This window comes from Zootoca vivipara, chromosome 6 (assembly GCF_965207765.1).
Source record: "Zootoca vivipara chromosome 6, rZooViv2.hap1.1, whole genome shotgun sequence".
In the NCBI taxonomy this organism is placed as follows: Eukaryota; Metazoa; Chordata; class Lepidosauria; order Squamata; family Lacertidae; genus Zootoca; species Zootoca vivipara.
Window position 1 is genome coordinate 46,265,540 of NC_142589.1, and position 22,177 is coordinate 46,287,716.

A 22,177-nucleotide genomic window follows, 5' to 3' on the forward strand; every position below is an offset into this window, starting at 1 on the left:
CATTTATTTTGGTCTTATTTTGTACACTGGCCTGATATCTAACTGTTGAACTCTGATCACCTCAGCTATCACCTCAGCCTGGCTGGGGATAATGAAAGTTTGAGTTTAGCAGCATATGGATTAACTAGACAGGATGCTTTCAATCTCTTTGCAGAGGAGAAGAGGAGTAAGAGGTGTAGCGTTACAGGATGAGACCTTTAAAAGAGGCCTCGTGGATACAGAGTACACATGTGCCATGGGGTCTCTTTTAAAAGACTCACCCTGTACCGGTAGAAGGGACACCAAGGGTCATCTAATCAAACCCCCTGCAATGCAGGACTCACAGCTAAAGAATGCCTGACAAATGGCCATCCAACCTCTGTTTAAAAAACCCCAATGAAGGAGAATTCATCCCTTTCCAAGGTAGTCCATTCTAGTGTTGAATAGCTCTTACCATCAGAAACTTTTTCCTAATGGTTAGTCAGAATCTTCTTTCTTGTAATTTGAATCAGTTTGTTCAGATCCTATACCCTCTGGAACAGCAGAAAAACAAGATTGCTCCATCTTCCATGTGACAGCCCTCCAGATATTTGAAGATGGCTTTCATATCAAATTTCACTCTTCTCTTCTTCAGCCAAAAACCAGCTCCTTCAACAGTTCCTCATAAGGCTTGGTTTCCAGATCCTTTATCACATGGTGGGACCAAAATATCTAAACGGTACCATGTCATGCTGCACCATGATTTTGTCCTATGGCCCGGGAATTATAAGTGGTTGTTTCCTGTGTTGCATGCTGTCAGCCATATTTACAAGTTATGAAATAGCATGCTAAGAACAAAAGAAGTGTTTTCACTTCACGGTGAGACTGCTTTAGGTGTAGCAGAGATTAAAGGAAAAGGAAATTGTATGCATTCTCCAATTTAAGTTCACAAAAATGGGGAATATAATAATGATTTGGTTTGTATGTGTCAGTTCCAACTGAAAGGAGAATGGATGGGGGAATGGAAAACTAAATGACTAGTTTCTTCCTTTTCAGAATTGAAAATATATTTTGATTAATCTCTAGTAGCCAGATAATACATTTTTTTCTTATTAGCAGAAACTCCCTCAAATGTACTTTGAGAAGCTGTAGAACGTAAAAGGAGGTTATTATCAGACTATGAAAGTAGCAAAATACTCACAGATTTTCAAAGCTGAAATAGTGGAAATGAAACTGCCTCTTCGAAGATAATTATGGGTTGCCCATTGGAGTGCACTATGAAGAAAAGGGTTAGGTTCATCTCTTGATGATAATCATGTTCTCAGACTGTATTATGATATTTTCATTGAACCCCATACATGGCGGGCTTGGCACTTGTTCATTCAGCAATCCTACATTGTGGGAGCTACTGCTTTTAGTCAGTAATACTGAGTTTCAGTGGCACTGCTCTGTGCAGCAATGGTTGTGTATCTATGTGCATTCATTCATTCATTCATTCATTTTATTTGTTTGCCAATTTTCCAGACAAAAAACATACTGAAAGCAGCTTACAACAAAGGAAACAGGAATACATTTCAACCAAAACACTACAAAAACAATTTCCTAACATTGCAAAACAATAACATAGTAACAATTTCATAATTAAATAGCAAAACAAAAGCAAACATAATAACATACAAAAAACCCACATTTCAGTATTATAAATATAACAAGAATACTTAAACAACAAGCAGCATGCAATAGCAAAAATAACTAGGGAGTTTCTTAGTTTCACCTTAGTCTTAGAAACACCCCTTCCATGATTTTGCCCAGTGTCCCTTGCAAGGCTTCCAAGGGCAAGGGGTGGCGTAGCTGAAAACACTCACCTGCCCGCCAAGATGTTGCATAAGCCTGCATCAAGGATAGAGCATCTTTTTTAAGACTGAGGGCCACATACTCTTGCAGGGGTCAATCATCTAGGGACCGCATGGTAAGCGTGGGTGCAGCCAGATGCAAAGGTGAGTGTAGCAACTGTGGGACTAATAATAATAATTTTATTATTCATACCCCAGCAACTCTGGGTGGCTTACAGCACATAAAAAATGGTAAAACATTAGACATAAAATGTACTGATACAGGGTTGCATTCAGATGTCTTCCAAAAGTCAGATAGTTGTTTATTTCCTTGACATCTGATGGGAGGGCGTTCCACAGGGTGGGGGCCACTACTGAGAAGGCCCTCTGCCTGGTTCCCTGTAACCTCACTTCTTGCAATGAGGTGAGGGAACCACCAGAAGGCCCTCGGAGCTGGGCCTCCATGTCAGAGGTGAACGGTGGGGGTGGAGAAGCTTCTTCAGGTACACTGGGCCAAGGGCATTTAGGGCTTTAAAGGTCAGCACTAACACTTTGAATTGTGCTCAGAAACGTACTGGGAGCCAATGTAGGTATTTAAGAACAGGTGTTATATGTCTTGGCAGCCACTCTCAGTCACCAGCCTAGCTGCTGCATTCTGGATTAGTTGTAGTTTCCGGGTCACCCTCAACAGTAGCCCCACGTAGAGCGCATTGCAGTAGTCCAAGCGGGAGATAACCAGAGCATGCACCACTCTGGTGAGACTGTCTGCGGGCAGGTAGGGTCTCAGTCTGCGTACCAGATGGAGCTGGCATACAGCTGCCCTGGACACAGAATTGACCTGCACGTCCATGGACAGCTGTGAATCCAAAATGACTCTTATCTTTCTACAGTAGGCTGCATTGCACCCATGCAAACATCAGAGGTTTCTGTACATGTGCACAACTCTCTCTCCAAGTAGGAAAGAGGCATTGATTCAAGGAAGCATTCAGGGAGGGGATGAACAAGGACCAATGAGAAAGGTTGTCTCTAGGAATGGGTTACAGAGAGTCCTGAGGGCCAGAGCACAGCTCTTGGCCCTTGAGCCTGAGGTTTCTCACTCCTGACCTACACAGATAAGGTTTTAATGCTCACTCATAGCAATCCTAAAAGGAAGACAGCCAGGTTTTTATTACTGTCAACCCATCAATAAGACGGAATAGAAAATATGAAATCACAGCTTCCATTATAACCAATCATTATTATTTAAATGACAAGCTGAGAACTAGCAATCATAGCAGGGCTATTAGAACATTCAGATAGTATGTGAACTGTTTGATAATAAATTTATTGGTCACATCATGGAAGATACTCAGAGCAGTGCTTTTCAGTACACAATGGTATGCTGTACCAGCAACTTTTGGCGGGGAAGGAGACAGGAGGGCTTTCAGGCCCTCTCAGAGCATTGTGCCTCCTTCCCTAAGCTGGGCAAATGCTCCCCGGGCTCAGGGAAGGAGGCACAATCCCATGTCCTGGTTGGACAGTATGACCCTGTGGTGAAAATAGGTATGTGCAGTTCGGGTCTGTGAGTACAGAAAAAGGTATGGTGTTACAGCAAGTCATTTAATTATAATGCATTATACCAAGATTATACCATGCATTATAACTGTATACGCAGATCTTAATGAAGTTCTATTAAAACATGTAATTATTTTATGTGTAATTGTTTTTCCTAGCCTCAAGGAAATTTTGTGCCCAGGGCAACAGCATGACCAGGGATAGCCAGTGTGGTGCCCTTCAGTTGCTGGACTACAACTCCCATTAGTCCCAGTCAGTGTGGTCAGTTGTCAAGGATGTTGGGAGTTGTAGTCCAGCAGTATTTGAAGGGCACCATGTTGGCCACCCTTAGGTTACACAGGCAGAAAATCTGCAGTCTAAAATCTTTTGGCGGTAGAACATTAAAACAGGCTCCACTTTTTGAAGAAGTTCCTCCACAAAGCAGTTTACAATCCAGTCAAAAAACCCTACTCCCACCTGCCAACAAAAGATAAAAATACAAAACGCCCCATTACAATAAAAACCAGCACAAAAAGTGGAATACTGAAATACAGTAGAGTATTAAGCATACAAACATAGGAAGAGCCCTGCAGGATCAGGCCAGGCCAGCATCCCATTCTCACTGAGGCCAACCAGATGCCCGGGAAGAGTGAAAGCAGGACCTGGGGGGCAAAACAGCCGCACCCTTCCCACCTCCAACAGTGGATACAGATCATAAATGCAATACTAAGACATCAAAACTCAAAAAAGAATTAAAAACTGCAGGGATAAAATAGACTAATCTGGGAAGGCTTTGGAGGAAACGGAGGCTTTCAACAAATGTCAAAAACGTAACTATGTTGGGAGTCTTGCTTCTGGAGGAACAGAGAATTGCCACGATGCTAAAAGCACATTCTTGGGTCACACGCTAGGGATGTGGCCCTATTTCTGTTAGCCTGGCTTTCTCCTCCCGTGCAATGCTAGAATCCCCAGCTTTTGTGCTAACTATAGAGTACTGCTCAAATGTTTGTCCGAAAGTGTGGGGGCTGAAAGTAGACAGAGGCAACGGAGAGGCTGGTGCCCATTAAAACTGGTAGGGCGTAAGGCAGGGAACCTGGACAGTAGGAGGTGCCAGAGCTAATGGCAGGCAGAACCGTCTTATTCTGGTTTTGTCCCCATCCTCCTCACACTGAGACTAAGGAGGGGGAAGCTGACAGCCTGGGCCACCCTGGACTGGCTGTAAGTAAGGTGGCAGCTGGCTGAGCTTGGTGGGGCAGTGCCCTGTTTGCCCTAGTGGGTTGGCTTCCTCTGGGCAGAGGCATGCATTCCAGTCCTGCCCCTGGTAGTATTTGGGCATGCTGGCACCATTTCTGATCTTCTTTCATTGAGAGAGACTCCAAATACGGTCCAAATTGCAAGGAAGACTCTAGACATCTTCACCTGAATGTGCTTAAGATCGTTCTCAAAGTGGGAAACTTGGACACAGAGCCAGTGTGGAGGGGGACATTGGGGGCAGGGTTTGTGTGTTTGCCCTTGGCCCTCTTCCTCATTTTTTTTAGCCCACACACATTAAGGGGGGTGCCTGAATAGGACTTAAGTTTGCTGTTTCATTCCGACAAGGAGATTTGTGTGACTGTCACAGACAATCTTTCCAGAAGAGTAGCCTTGTCTCTGCTGTTGCAGCAAAAACAATGGAGAGTCTTGTGGTGTGTTAGTCCCCATCTGCACTATACGCTTAAAACTGATTCATAGCACTTTTTAAACAGGCATGGCTTCCCGCAAAGCATCCTGGGAACTGTAGGTTGTTAAAGGTGCTGAGTGTTATTAGGAGACCCCTATTCCTCTCGCAGAGCTGCAAAGAGGTTTTTAAACCTTTTTGTGTGGAGAATAGGGATCTCCTGACAACTCTCAGCATCCTTAACAACCTACAGTTCCCAGGATACTTTGGAAAACCATGACTATTTAAAGCGGCATAGTACAGCAATAAATGTATAGTGCAGTTGGGGCATAGCACATTTAATGTGGCATCATTTTGTCAGGTGCATGAAGGAAAGTTTTGGCAGTTCTGTGAAGGAGAAAATTGTGAGTTATGAATGGCAATGAGATGCATAAAATTAAGTCAGTGATCATTAGAACCCTGCTTAACATCCATTTAAGCTGGATGACAGACGGGCTAAAAACACAGGCACAGTCAGTACAGGATTCCTCTTTCTAAGGCAGGGAAAGAATGTGATCCATTAAGTGCACTCTCTCAGAATACACGGTTTAGCTTTTCATAAGAGAGATGGCCGTTGGGTTGAATGACTACGTGCTCTCATTTCAGAAATTCTCTTTGAATACTGTGGAATTTCTGTGTTGCTTTTTTGCCCTTTATCGCCCAGAGAGAGCCCACTGCAGAGTTTCTAAGATTAGATCCTGTCACACTGTGACAGCGGAATCATATGTTCTACTAAAGTCAGTTTCATCGGCAAAAATAGGGCATCTGTTAAAGGGATTGCAGTCAGTGTATAAAATGTATAACTTTGTTGGGTGTTTTAGATAGCAGCCATCTCATTTTATTAGGTGGTGGAAGGATGAAGGTAGAATCCAGTGCTAGTCCTACTCAGAGTTGACCTACTGAGTTAATGGACGTGACCTGCTTAGGTACATTAATTGTAATGAGTCTTCTGTCGGAAGGACTTGGTTGGATACAATTCTAAGGGTGCAATCCTAACTTCACTTTCATGGGAGTGAGGCCCATTGAATTCCATAGGACTTACTTGGCTAGTACTACTTTTCTCATATTTTCATATGTCACAGGAAAGAAATACAGAGTTGTAATAAATTTATTGATAGTTATTGAATACTTCCATAATAGAACAGCTTTTCAAAATGTGGTTTTCTTTTTCATTCATCTAAATTAGTTACTTGTATTTTACAAAGAGAAATATCATCATGTTATTATCTGTGGCTAGAATAATTTACAGGCACCCTCCCACTTACTTGGGAGTTGTGCTGCTGTATGGATAGGTGAAATTGTGTAAAGTGGGGAGCTCATCACCTTACTAAATAAGCCGCATGGTGAGGAGAGCGAGATATTCATGTGTACCACCAAAGCAGCTACTTTCCCTCTCTCAGGGCCACTGCCCAGCACACCTTTCCTCACCCCGAGCCTTCCTTCCAGTCCCTCCTGGGCAGTGTCCCTGAGTGACTTCTGAGCCGAAGCTTGATTTCCTCCTCCCCTTCCCATTTAACCCAGCTGCTCTCATTGCCCTTGACTTCCCTGATCAGCTCAGCTAAATTATTTATTATGATTATTTTATTTATTAGATTGATACGCTCACACTTTTCCCCCACCACTCATTTTCTCCTCCGCACCTCAATCCCACCTTGTTTGGAGATGGATTCACACCTCTCCTGCTGGCCCAGGGCAGTGTGGTTAATGGGGCACTGGGTCGCTCATCCTCTAGGCTGCACTCAAGAAGCACTTTATGGCCCAGCGGCTCAGCAGGCAGGCACTGATCCCATGTGCTCCTGTCCTTTCCCCCTGCCTGCTTCTTGACTGAGGCTGAGTGGCATAGTAGCGGCAGCCCAGGCAGGGCACACGGGTGGGGGGGGGCTCTGTTTTCCCACTTACACCTTGAGTTTGGCACTGGGGATGAGCTGGCATGTGTCTGTGAACATGCACCCCACTGTGCTGGGAGTGGAGATCTGAGCTGCAGGTAGGAGTGGCCAATCAGTTTGTTTATTTATTATCCAGAACCACAAATACATGTGGTCATGCACAAGTCAAATGTGTGTATTTCACATATAGGATAGTAGTTTGAAATGTTTATGCAAACCCTGGAATATTGGACTTCTAAAACAATCTCTTCCTCCAGAATCTGTTAGGAACCTGGCAACTGATTGTCAGGTCTTCCACGTTTGGTTGATTAGTTTATGCAAACTAGAGGTCCTTTTAATTTTACTAAAATTGATGCCCACATTTCCATTGGCCAGCAGATTTCAATTAAAGAAGTGTAGTTTTTTAAAATACATATATAAATGATTGGCTTTTGTAGAACATTTAAGTATATAATACAACAGCCCTAATCTCTTCCCCCTCTCCAGTAACTGGTATCAGGTTATACATTAACGTGCGTGCTTCTTACCTGTTCATATAGATCAGGGGTCCCCAGACTACAGCCCAGGGATCGGATATGGCCCGCTAGGCTCATTTATCTGGCCCCCGGTGACCCCCGCTGCCCACTCTTTTCGGTGCGGTGTGGTGCGGTGCGGTGCAGCTGCCCACTTCCTGGTCGCCGGAGCATTGGAAATAGCTTGTGTGCATGCTCAAGCATCATTTTCAGCGCACTTTTCCAGTGTTCTGATGTTCCAGCAACCCGGAGGTGCAGCGGAAATGATGCTGGCGCATGCACACAAGCTATTTCCGACGCTCCGGTGACCTGGAAGTGTGCTGAAAAGTGCGCTCCCGTGCACTCCGGCCCGCTACACAATTCGGTGCTTGAGGCACTGGCCCAAGGCCAGGTAAGTCTGGGGACCCCTGATATAGATTATCCAAATGTCCATCATATAAGGTCCAGGGGAACAGCAGAAAAACTGTCTTATCTGTCACAGGCAAGTCGTTCCCAGAGAAGACTGTAGTCCAGGCCATACTAGTTATGATAACCTTATTGGCAACAGTGCTTTGGAGAATATATCCTTAAGACCAGTATCATTTGTATAATGAATAAATAGCACTTGGTTTTCATTCCTTTTATCACTTTTAAATTATGAGTTATTTTCTCAGCAATCACCAATCACCCAAACATTTTTGTGCCATAAATCCAGGGGGATAGTCTTTGTAAGGCCTTCCAGGCTTGAACTACAATTGAGAGTAAATACATCCTTTGTCTTTATATCAGCATTTAGGCCTTCAAAGAGGAACAATAAGCACTTTGGGGGTGATTATGACTGATAACAAGTCCCCTTAGTACTGCCAACATCATGGTTGAAACATGGACAATGTGAACTGGTATCTGATACCACCAATGTACCACTTTTAATGTGTTTTCTGTAGTATAAGCAGAGGCAGAATTTACCTGAGCCAAAAGCCATAATCTTTTCCATTGTGTCTCATCTATACCTTGCTCTTGAGAAAAGGGTGCAATTCTTCCAAAATCTCCATTTGGAAACACCATCTTCTCCTGTATATGAGAGAGGACAGGGAATGCATTTTCCAACAATGAAGCCAAGCTTTATCACCTAATAGCAGAGAAATCTAACCTTTTTTACAACTTGGCTTTTCTCTCTTATGTAAACTAATGTAGATTGCATTGAACAATCAGTTATCTCAAATGCACATAAGCAATTGATCAAGATTTATTTAAACAGGTACATATATTAAGAAAAAATGTACACTAATATGCACATGAGTTTTTCTGCAGACCTTTTTTTCACAAACCACCCTGGAAATGGGACAAACTGATCTTAAGACAGGAAGAGTTAAAACTGAATAAAATAAAAGCCAACAGATTTGTTCTTCTCTAGGTAAAGGTAAAGGGACCCCTGGCCATTAGGTCCAGTCGTGACCGACTCTGGGGTTGCGGTGCTCATCTCGCGTTATTGGCCAAGGGAGCCAGCGTACATCTTCCAGGTCGTGTGGCCAGCATGACAAAGCCGCTTCTGGCAAACCAGAGCAGCACACGGAAATGCCATTTACCTTCCCACTGTAGCGGTACCTATTTATCTACTTGCACTTTGACGTGCTTTCAAACTGCTAGGTGGGCAGGAGCTGGGACCGGGCAATGGGATCTCACCCCGTCGTAGGGATTTGAACCACCGACCTTCTGATCGGCAAGCCCTAGGCTCTGTGGTTTACTCTACTCAGTGGTAAATCCCATTGAATTCAGTGGGACTTGCTCCTTGGTCCTTTATCCAGCCAAGTCCTAGTCATAGCAGACCCATTGAAATGACTGGACTTAAGTTAGTTGCACCCAGTTACTTCAGTGGATCTGCTCTGTGTAGGGCTAGCATTGAATACAACCCTGCAGTCTGAAATATTTTCCCTTATTCCAGCTTACCTTTTTTTTTCTCCACTTAGGTTGAGAGGATCGTAGACAAAAGGAAAAACAAAAAGGGTAAATGGGAATATCTTATACGGTGGAAAGGTTATGGGAGCAATGAGGACACCTGGGAGCCAGAACATCACTTGTTGCACTGTGAGGAATTTATCGATGAATTCAACGGACTGCATGTCACGCGGGAAAAGCGAGCAAAGCACGGGAAACAAGCCGGTGCGCCAAAATTTTTACGCGAGAGCAGAGCGTCGTCCCTCGACAAAATACCACATAGGCCATCTGACTCTGGGAAGAGCAAAGGGCTGCCCCATAAACGGAAGCGCATGGCCCCATCATTTCAAAAGCAAAAAAAGGGTTACGCGGCCAAGCCAGCACCTTCAGGAGACAGGGCTGCTAAAACAGTCTCTTACCGGACTACTCCCAGCGGCTTGCAGATTATGCCATTGAAAAAGCCACACAATGGCTTGCAGAATGGAGATGCTAGTTATGAAAAGGATTCTAGACATTTTGGGAACGGCCCCCCAAAGCCAGACTTGGATTTAAATGAACATGAAGCGGAACCTGATTTGCCTGGAGTGTTGGATGTGAATAATGAGCCACCCGTCATGAATGGAATTGGTAGGTGATGTTTGTTTTAAGCATTTTTTTTATTATTGCTGTTGTTGTTGTTTTATTTGCACAAAATGTGTATTAGATATGTTATATGTCTGCATATGTAGTATGTTACAATACAGTGGAACCAGTGGTTTATGAACACCTCGGTTTATGAATTTTCGGTTTATGAACGCCGCGGACCCACCTGGAACGGATTAATTCACTTTCCATTACTTTTAATGGGAAAGTTCGCTTCAGTTTATGAACGCTTCAGTTTATGAACAGACTTCCGGAACCAATTACACCCATGTTTCAGTTTATGAACGCTTCAGTTTAAGTACTTCGCGGACCCGTCTGGAACGGATTAATCCACTTTCCATTACTTTCAACGGAAAAGTTTGCTTCAGTTTATGAACGGTTACTCCGCGGACCGTCTGGAACGGATTAATCCACTTTCCATTACTTTCAATGGGAAAGTTCGCTTCAGTTTATGAACGCTTCAGTTTATGAACAGACTTCCGGAACCAATTGTGTTCATAAACCGAGGTACCACTGTATTGCATATGTACAGTGGTACCTCGACTTACGAAGGCGATCCATTCCGCGGGGCTCTTCAGAAGTCGGAAACTTCGTAAGTCTAAGTGTCCATTTTGCGCATGTGCAAAGCGCGTTTTTGTGCTTTGTGCATGCGCAGAACGCATGTGCGGCGAAAATACTTCCGGGTTAGCGGACTTTGGAAGTCTAAACCTTCGGAAGTCGAGGCATTCGTAAATTGAGGTACCACTGTAGTATGTTACAATATTAACATGCTAGCATCAGTGCAGGCAGAAAAATCTACATGTTGTTAATACATTGCTTTACGGTGTAATCCTATGCTTTCCTACGCAAAAAAATGTCCCACTGAATTTTACAGGACTTTCTCCCAGGTCAGTTTGTATAGCAGAGTAAGCCACAGGTTGTTGGACTTCAACTCCCATCAGCCCCAGCGAGCATGGCCAATGGTCAAAGGTGCTGGGAGCTGTAGTCCAGCAATTGGCAAGCACCACATTGGCAGTCCCTGGTGTATAGCATTGCAACCTAAATATTTCAGTATGATATCACCTTAATCCAGTCATATAGACAATATTTTCTATCCCTTTCCTTTGGAAGATACCGGTATGTCAAAGTTCCCTTTATCCTGTCTTCACTATTAAAAGTGGCAGCATTTTAACTATTTATTTATATTTTGATACTTTATATAGCGCCCAATCACAATTATCTCTAAGTGGTGCACAAGTAACCCAATACAGTGGTACCTCCAGTTACAAACATAATTCATTCCAGAGGTTCATTGTTAACATGAAACCATTCTTAACATGAGGTGCGCTTTTGCTAATGGGGCCTCCCGCTGCTGCCGCGTGACTTCCACTCTCATCCCGGGGCAAAGGTCACAACTAGGGGCATCGACTTCTGGGTCAGCGGAGCGCGTTATCCGAAGCATTCATAAAGGGGCCGGTACATAACCCGAGGTTCCACTGTACAACAAAAATAAAAGTCAATGGAAACTATAAATTCAGGCATCTATTTTTCAGCTAGCCCGGAACACCCAGGAGCCTTGAAACAATATTTTAGTATTTTCCACCCTCATTGGGGATCACCTTGGCGTGTCCATAAATGTGCAAAATGGGAAGCTTAATGAGCATCAGTCCTAATGCTTGGTGCTCTTGAAATCCATGTCATGCATATATGATGATGCTCTTTTTATTACTGTTATATGTTCCAATTAGTTCTATTTATGTCCCTTTCCATTGTATGTACAGGTGAGAAGCAGTATTCCTAAATCCCTTCAATTTTCTTCTCTAGGCCACACAATCTCACTATTTTCACAGCTTCCTTATATGGGAGTCTTCTCCAACTATTTTTGCGAATCATTTCTCGAGCCTTTTGTCTTTCTCTTACATCCTTCTAGAGATTATGAGATCAGGGCTGAGCACACTGTTCCAACGAAGGATGTCAATGCAATATGTGAGATTCAGTGTGTAGAGTCTTTCATCATCCACCATCTCTCAGTGTCTTTAACGCTGGTAGTGCTCACTCAGCAGAAGTTTTCAAATGGTCAGGGCAATCTTCTGCTGGAGTTTCATTTCAGACTAAGCAGTTTCTTGCTTCATGCCTCAGATGGCCTTGCCAGGCCCCTTTTTAGGACACAGGGAGGCAAGAGGCTGAATATTCATATAGTCCCCCTGTTCCTTCCCATTGCATCTGTCTTCCTTCCTTCCAAAAATGTATGTATGCCATCTTTCATGGCAAAATTATCTGAAAATCATACATCAAAATCAGGGTGGATAAAAATCAATGATTTTTTTAAAAAAATCAAAAAAATCGGATTTTTTTTATTTAAATCGATTTTTTTGATTTAAATCTGATTTTTTAAAATAAAATGCTTTTTGAGGAAAATATATTACCATCCAAAGGTTATTCCATCATGAAATAAAGATTAGTTTTTTAATTATGTAGAATAAGGTTGTATATGTTTATTTTTGGGGGTAAATAAATGCCATTAATCCATTCACAATGTCATGCTCTTCCAGAGGTTTTTGTAAGATTATTGGGCAGATTCTCTGCCTACAAGATATTATCACAGATGCTTGGTTTACTTTTGCAGTTCTCAAAACTGAATTTGACTCAACAGAGATCACATGCCTCTTCTTCACAGCAAAAATGTTATAACATGAACAGAGTTGAGAAAAAGACCTTAATCCTATTGTTCTACAAACCTATGAATACAGAAACAACCCCTTCAGTGCTAAGTTTCAAGAAGTTCAGTGAATAGAATAGAAACAATATTTTTCTGATTGTTTGGAGTGGACAGTATTTAAGTTTTTCATGTGATTTAAATCGACTATGATTTAAATCAAGCCTTACTGACTAGTGATTTAAATCGTGATTTAAATCATGATTTAAATCAGTTTGATTTAAATCAAATCCACCCTGATCAAAATGGACACATTGTATTTTGAAAATAGGGTCAGGATAGACAAGGGTTCTCTACTCAAGGCTAGGGATGGGGGAGGAGTTTGACTCAGTTATCATTTAAAGGGAAACTTAATTCACACTTTCCTAAACCGCACACAAACGGAAGCACAGCCATCCTTTGAAATTCGCATTGCTCCGAATTTTGCAATGGCAGGTCAAATGATGTGTAAGAAAATGCACACACTGGGGTAAAGTGTGTATACCTTGTTTCTCCTAAAATAAGACATACCCATAAAATAAGCCATAGCAGGATTTCTAAGCATTTGCGCAATATAAGCCATACCCCGAAAATAAGACATAGTGATAGGCGCAGTTCTGGAGGGCCCCAAGGAAGAGGCAAGGCTGGACGCGTAATAAAAAAATAAGACATCCCCTGAAAATAAGCCACTGTGGGGGTTTTTAGGAAAGCAAATATAAGACGGTGTCTTATTTTCGGAGAAACACGGGTATGTTGCTGAAAATAAGATGCCAGAATGCATTATATTAGGGGAAATCGCTTTGTAAAAATAATGTGCATATTGGGGGAAATTTGCACTTAATTGCTGGTGAATTTTCATGAGGCCTTTTTTAAAAAAAATTACGAATTGGTGTGGTGTGGGAATGTGGAGAACTGAATTTAAGACTTGGAAAATGAGGAACAGAAAGAAAGAGAAATGGACAGGTTCACCCATCCCTACACTAAGCTCAATAACCAGGCAAAATGCTTTGCCAAGGGATGTTTCAATTGTCTTATGTTGATGGCATTCCCCCTCCCCGTTTGATGGTGTGTGTTGTTTTTATTGTTGTTTTTTTCAAATTATTTTTCACATATAGTACATAGGAACATAGGAAGCTGCCTTATACCAAGTCAAGCCAGTGGTCCATCTAAGTCAGTATTGTTTACAGCGACTGGCAGTGGCTCACCAGGGTATTAAACCTGGGACCTTCTGCGAGCAAAGCAGATGCTACATCACTGAACTGCAGCCCTTCCCTGAGATAGCTAGATGTATATCTGTGCAGCGTTTGAGCACATCGACTGACAAAACCCTTGCAAAGTGTATTTGGATGGAAGGTACCCCACTTCCACTCCACTCCCTGCCCTGCTTCCTTGCTGTATTCCACCGCTGCCTTCATTTAAGCCTGTACACTCCCCATGCTGTCATCTGCAGCAGCAGCAGCAAAAGGAAACTGGATTCCTTTATCACTACATCTCTGAGCCCTGGGCTCGCCTGTTCTTCAAAGTCTTTGCTTATGAGGTTCGGATGCCAGCCAGTGTTGTTTCGCACTGGGCAACCACGCACACACGCGCACACGCGCAAACAAACAACACACACACTGCAGCAGAGCTGAGAGAACAGAGATGAGGCAGTCAGAATGCAGTGGGGGATGGAGAGAAGCAACAGAGGAGAGGAAAAGCTGACTGTGGGCCACAAGTTAAAAATAATGGGGAGTGGGGTGGTTGATACTATAACCATCATGGTAATCAAATTATAATCATTACAGTATAAGGCCTTTAAAAAAAAATTGGAATCCTTTCTGGCAACGCTGTTGCCAAAATGACAGCGACTAGGAAGAGTTGTTGTTTTTAAAACATTTCTTAAATTAGCATTAAAGCATGGGTAGCCCATGTGGTGGCCTCCCCATGGTACTGGACTACAACTCCCATCACACGTGACTATTGGCCTTGCTGGCTGAGGCTGATGGGAGTTGAGAGTTCAAGAGAGCTGGAGGGGCCCAACATTGTAGCACTATAACACTCTTCCATTTAAGCTGTGTTCCATTTATTTATTTATTTATTTATTTATTTATTTTTAAAAACCCACAATTTTAGCCGTAGATTTGTTTCAGTGCTAATTAAAATATTGATTACAAAATCAATAGTGTCATAAAATAACACCCATTGCAAAGTTTATACTAAATCTTCATTGAGCTTCAAGTGGCCACTCAGCTGAATTGGGCCACATCACACTCACAGGGCGAAAGTACAATATCCCTGATAGCGTGGAAAGCCAGTTGCAATTCTAGCTTATTTATTGCATTTATATCCTGTCTTTTTTTTTCCTAAGGCGCTCTAGGCAATTCTCCTCCCGCCAGCAATCCTGTGAGGTAGAATAGGCTGAGAGGCAGTGACTGGCCCAGTTGAGCTTCCTGGTCCAATGGGGGTTTGAACCTTGGTCTCCCAGGTCGTAGTCCGACACCCTAACCTCTACACCATGCTGGCTAAATGGGAGTACAGTGATTATTTGCATTAGGAGAAACCCATCTCAAGAATCTGGTGTTCCCACCACAGAGAAAGCAGCACAAAAACAATCAAGTGTTTATGTAGGACAAATGGGACCTGCAGTGTGGCGTACTCTTGCCCTAGCCCCCTTAGGACATTGATATTCCATTCCCACCCATATTTTTTGTATTCACTTGTGGTCACTAGGCATTGGCCTCATCCAGCAGGCTCTTCTTACATTCACATGTTCTTAAGGCAGTGAAGAGGAACGTGACACAGGTTGTATGACGCAGGTTGCTGTGCCGATGAAATGGGGAGGGGAGAGAATCAGGCATGCCACCTTCTGTTCTGAGGAGGAAAATATGTACCGGTAGCAATAAAAACAATGAGTAAATAAATAGTTGCCCATCAAGCTACAACTGGAAGCTCTTAGTTCAAGTGGCAAGCTAGCTTTCCCAGTGTATTGCTATCAGCCAGCAGATGTCAACACTTACCCTGGGTGGGAGAGTCACCCAGCCCACATCAACCAAGCCCTTGATAACACAGAGAACATCTGTTGCGGTTTCACCGAACCCACATGAGCATTCCATCATCTTCCATTGGTGCTTGCTGTCTTCTTTTATCAGGTTTCTTGACAGTTGACAGCATTATTAAAATCAAAAAGCAACCCCTTATATTTTCCTTTCTCTCTCTCTCCGTCTCTATTGATCTAATTCTCTGCAACGTTTGCTAAATATTGCCTTTTTCATTTAGCTTTACACTGAGCCTTCTGTGTTTTTTTTTATTTTTACCAACAGACGCCAGGGATAATCTTTAATTGCAATGCTAGTTTTACTCCTAAGGAAGTCAGTGTTTGTCCAGCTAATATCACAGCTAATAAAATTCTACTGCGCTTCTTAAGTTTGAAAGGATATGCCTTGTATGGTAACCTGTACCTACAGTACCCTGAAGAAGGCTGCAGGCAGAAGGTGAACACAATGAGCGTGGACAGTTTTTAAATGCAAATTTGAAAGCAAAGTTTTGTGAGCTCTGCCTCTTGGAGCGGGAAAACGCTTCAGTGGCGACCCCCTTCCAAAGTTCAATTTTGAGATGTGCTTGTGCAGGGGTGGATTCAGCCTCAACTGGTGCCTCCCACCTCCCAAACCATTTTTTAAAGATTGTCTGTAGATATTTTCAGGGGTCCCAGTCACCCTCTTCTCCTGATATGGACCCCTGGACTGTGCCTTGTGGCCTCTCTGAAGCTGTAGCATTCTGGTGCTCCCCAGCAGAGGTGTGGAACTTCAGCCCTGGGGGCCAAATGTGGCCCATGAAACTGGCCCCAGGATCTCTCCTGGGGCCATACCCATCACTGCCCGTGCTTCACATCCTCCTTGAGCATTTTTGCCTGGCTGAACTGTGCCCTTGAACTCTTACCATGCCTCTTCCTTGCTTGGATGGAGGAAGAAAAGCATGTGTGAGTGTATCTATAGTCTACTGTACAAAGGTAAAAATGTACATCCGTTGCCCACTTTATCATCTGGGCGCCAGCAGGTTGCCCAGGAGGAAATATGGCCCTCTGGCTGAAAATCCCCCTACGTCCTCCTGGCATTGTCCACCCTCCACCACCACAGCAGATTTATGATATTAGCTTTAGCCTTCCTTTAAACTCTGCATTAGGAAAGGTTCACACAGCAGTCAAAGGTTAGAGGAGAGAGGGGAAGGTGATGATGAGCCTATTACTTCCCCTACACCAGAGACATAAAACCACCCCATTCTTTCCGTGCTGCAACCTGATACATCTCATCATATTGCCGCTGTCGGGTCATTTTGTGTGAGGTCCAGGAAGCCTGTGTGAGGTTTAGGCGGATATGTGTGTGTGTGTGTGTGTGTGTGTGTGTGTGTGTGTGTGTGTATGAAATAGCAAAGCACATGCCTGCATTGGATCCCATTACACGCCACCATCTCTTCTCTTGCTCCTTTTTTGTTTTCTCGCAAATGTGGCAAGGGCTCTCCTGTGGACCAGCCATTGGTTCCATTTCCCTCCTCTCCACAGAGAGGCTTTGCTTTGCTTGGGGGACCTGCTGTGAGGTTAACAGCCTCTTTTGTCACCTCTTCAACTTGCTTGCTAGGTGCTCTCTTTGAACAAATGAAGAAACAACAAATAATGATGATAACCTGATGGATGAGAAGGGTTTATGTTGTGTTAGATTTCCCCGGAGGATTAATCCCCTGCCCTCTTCCCTTACCATCTGCACCTTCAGCAGCTGTTGCTTATTCCTCAATAGCATATAGATTTTCCAGCCCAAGTCTGCCTTCATCCATTGCCCAGGCACTTGCATGTGATTTTTCAGAGTTCCCTGTCCAGATCTACTTGAACCTGCTTAGATCTAATTCCTAACAGACACATGGCATTCTTTTGACCCTGAGCATGCTCAATCCTCATTGGGAGGTTGCTTTTTTAGCAAGGGGAAGGGGTTGCCCCTTTAGATCCCCCCCAAAAAAAGGTAATTTTTTACTTCTGCAAACCGTGGGGTAGCCTCAAGCGTTCTGATGATACCTCTCTGTTGTTTCTTACTACAGGTAGGTAGCCGTGTTGGTCTGGATCGAAGTAAAATAAAAAAATTCCTTCAGTAGCACCTTAAAGACCAACTAAGTTTTTATTTTGGTATGAGCTTTCGTGTGCATGCACACTTCTTCAGATACAGTGAAATGGAAGTTTCCAGGCACTTATGTAGAGAAGGGGTGGGGAGGGGTGGGGATGGGGAGGGGGGATCACTCAGAAGGGTGGTGGAAATGGGTGATTGACTGACTGATAGCTGTTGATGACCGCAAACGACTGCAAATGGTTTTGCATGAAAAAGCAAGGGTTGAGATGGCTGAAGATCGCTTATCATGTATAATGAGATAAGAACCCGATATCTCTGTTCAAACCAGGTCCCTCCATGGTTTTGAGCTTGGTGATAAGTTGCAATTCAGCAACTTCTCTTTCCAGTCTATTTCTGAAATTCTTTTGTAGTAAGACAGCTACTTTGAGATCTTGTATAGAATGTCCTGGGAGATTGAAGTGTTCTCCTACTGGTTTTTCTGTCTTCTGGTTCCTGATGTCAGATTTATGTCCATTTATCCTTTGGCGTAGGGTTTGGCGTAGGGTTTGGCCTGTTTGTCCAATATAGAGAGCTGAAGGGCACTGTTGGCATTTGATGGCATACACAATGTTAGAGGATGAGCAATTAAATAGTCCTGAGATGGTATGTTGGATGTTGTTGGGGCCAGTAATGGTGTTGTCTGGGTGTATGTGGCAGCAAAGTTGGCATCTGGGTTTATTGCAGGCTCTGGTACCAGTGTCCATGTTAAGTCTGGTGGTTGTATTATTGTGGGTGAGGAGTTGTTTAAGATTGGGTGGCTGTCTGTAGGCAATGAAAGGTCTTCCTCCCAGAGCTTGAGAAACCTGCTGCAAGACAGACCCAAAAAAGAAAATAACAGAACACCACTAGTCATCACATACAGCTCCCAAGCTAAAACAGTACAACGCATCATCAGAGATCTACAGCCTCTCCTGGACAATGACCGCTCCCTTTCTCAAGCTCTGGGAGGAAGACCTTTCATTGCCTACAGACAGCCACCCAATCTTAAACAACTCCTCACCCACAATAATACAACCACCAGACTTAACATGGACACTGGTACCAGAGCCTGCAATAAACCCAGATGCCAACTTTGCTGCCACATACACCCAGACAACACCATTACTGGCCCCAACAACATCCAACATACCATCTCAGGACTATTTAATTGCTCATCCTCTAACATTGTGTATGCCATCAAATGCCAACAGTGCCCTTCAGCTCTCTATATTGGACAAACAGGCCAAACCCTACGCCAAAGGATAAATGGACATAAATCTGACATCAGGAACCAGAAGACAGAAAAACCAGTAGGAGAACACTTCAATCTCCCAGGACATTCTATACAAGATCTCAAAGTAGCTGTCTTACTACAAAAGAATTTCAGAAATAGACTGGAAAGAGAAGTTGCTGAATTGCAACTTATCACCAAGCTCAAAACCATGGAGGGACCTGGTTTGAACAGAGATATCGGGTTCTTATCTCATTATACATGATAAGCGATCTTCAGCCATCTCAACCCTTGCTTTTTCATGCAAAACCATTTGCAGTCGTTTGCGGTCATCAACAGCTATCAGTCAGTCAATCACCCATTTCCACCACCCTTCTGAGTGATCCCCCCTCCCCATCCCCACCCCTCCCCACCCCTTCTCTACATAAGTGCCTGGAAACTTCCATTTCACTGTATCTGAAGAAGTGTGCATGCACACGAAAGCTCATACCAAAATAAAAACTTAGTTGGTCTTTAAGGTGCTACTGAAGGAATTTTTTTATTTTACTTCGATCCAGACCAACACGGCTACCTACCTGTAACCAGAACTATGGAAGGCACCACATTGAGCCGCATGAAATGGAAGTCCATCAACCTCACCAAGAAACTTGCCCAGGTACAAACTGACATCCTCTTTCTATCTAAATGCAAAAACCTGGACATTGTACCTAAGGGTCTTAGAATTAAGAACCCTCTTCAATCAACTTATCCCACAGAATATGCCAGAAAACTATGCCACACTTTATCTAAGAAACTGCTGAAACATCTTATCGGCGTTCTGTATTCCAAACAGAAGTTAATAAAGGAGGAACTCTCTGCACTGGAGAACTCCATCAGGAATCACCCGGCCTGGCAGAAGTTCCACAAGGAAAAACAAACCATTTACCACTCTCAACTGGAGTTACTGAAGAACCAGAAAAATAAAAAACTCTGCAACCTTTCCAACCTACAGGCCACCAATCAAAACAAGATCAACAACATTGTCAATCTTTCACAGCAAACACTCAGCCCAGCTGAGGAATCCGTCCTTTCACGGGGACTATCATTCTGCCCTGCCAAATCCCAACACATGATTCAGTTCTGCGGGGACCTGGAAGCATTTTTCCGCCGTTTACGCCTGAAGGAGTATTTTCATCACACACAAGAACAAGACAAAGTAGAACAAACTACATCCCCACAACACAACACCTCTCAACTTACTGGGGAACAACCATCACCCTCCAAACGCATCAATGAACAGAACATTGACCACCAACCACCACCGAAAAGAAGTTACACAAAAAGGGACTCCACATGGACCCCTCCTGATGGACGCAATACCACACTAGATCTGTACATCGAATGCTTCCGCCACAGAATCCAAACGGATGTGACCAGAAAACACCATCGCTTACAACAAAATCTAAACCATGCTGAAAGGAGAGCCATAGAAAATCTCAGGAACAACCCAGACATTATAATTAAAGAGGCAGACAAGGGTGGAGCTGTCGTCATCATGAACAAAACTGATTACATCCAAGAGGCCCACAGACAACTTTCCAATACTGCCTTTTACATGAAATTGGACTCAGACCCCACACAAGCATACAAAAAAGAACTGAACAAGATTATTAAGGAGCTACCCCTACACATCCAAGAACAGATCCTCACAAACACACCAGCGGAACCTCGGCCAGGAACTTTCTATCTTCTACCCAAAATACACAAACCAGGAAACCCAGGACGCCCCATCATCTCAGGTATTGGCACCATTACAGTGGGTGTTTCCGGCTATATGGACTCTGTTCTGAAACCATATGCTATCAGTGCTCCCAGCTACGTACGTGACACCACAGATTTTCTGAGGAAAATACAATATTTGAACAATCTTCCTAATAATACTATACTAGCCACTATGGATGTGGAATCTCTATATACCAACATCCCACACAATGATGGTTTACAAGCCATAAGGAACACCATTTCAGATAAAACCACAGCGGACTTTGCTACCAAACTCTGCCACTTTGTCCTTACCCACAACCACTTCAAATTTGGTGATGACCTGTTCCTCCAGATCAGCGGCACAGCCATGGGCACCCGCATGGCCCCACAGTATGCCAACATCTTCATGGCAGATTTAGAACAACGTTTCCTTAACTCCTACCCACTCAAACCTCTCCTGTACCTGCGATACATTGACGATATTTTTATTATCTGGACACATGGACAACAGACCCTGGAAACCTTCCACCAGACATTCAACGACTTTCACCCCACCATCAACCTAACAATGAACCAATCTATGCAAGAAATACATTTTTTGGACACTACTATAAAAATACAGGATGGACGTATAGACACCACCTTATACAGAAAACCAACTGACCGACAAACATATCTACATGCTTCTAGCTACCATCCCAAACATACCAAACAATCCATCGTATACAGCCAGGCCTTACGTTACAACCGCATCTGTTCCAACTCTACAGACAGAGAATCTCACCTAAGAGATCTACAGCAAACCTTTTTAGAACTAAAATATCCACCTGATGAAGTTAAACAACAGATCAACAGAGCCAGACAGATACCTAGAGAGAACCTGCTGCAAGACAGACCCAAAAAAGAAAATAACAGAACACCACTAGTCATCACATACAGCTCCCAAGCTAAAACAGTACAACGCATCATCAGAGATCTACAGCCTCTCCTGGACAATGACCGCTCCCTTTCTCAAGCTCTGGGAGGAAGACCTTTCATTGCCTACAGACAGCCACCCAATCTTAAACAACTCCTCACCCACAATAATACAACCACCAGACTTAACATGGACACTGGTACCAGAGCCTGCAATAAACCCAGATGCCAACTTTGCTGCCACATACACCCAGACAACACCATTACTGGCCCCAACAACATCCAACATACCATCTCAGGACTATTTAATTGCTCATCCTCTAACATTGTGTATGCCATCAAATGCCAACAGTGCCCTTCAGCTCTCTATATTGGACAAACAGGCCAAACCCTACGCCAAAGGATAAATGGACATAAATCTGACATCAGGAACCAGAAGACAGAAAAACCAGTAGGAGAACACTTCAATCTCCCAGGACATTCTATACAAGATCTCAAAGTAGCTGTCTTACTACAAAAGAATTTCAGAAATAGAC

General features: G+C 43.5%; 1 protein-coding gene across 1 annotated transcript in view; it reads left to right on the plus strand.

Annotated features, from left to right (window-relative positions):
* The window catches only part of CDYL2 (chromodomain Y like 2), a 75,497-nt gene that overhangs the window by 32,299 nt on the left and 21,021 nt on the right, over positions 1-22,177 (plus strand). The window contains exon 2 of the mRNA XM_035118043.3: positions 9,364-9,958. Coding sequence (XP_034973934.2) covers positions 9,364-9,958 — 595 coding nt within the window. The remainder of the gene's footprint in view (positions 1-9,363; positions 9,959-22,177) is intronic.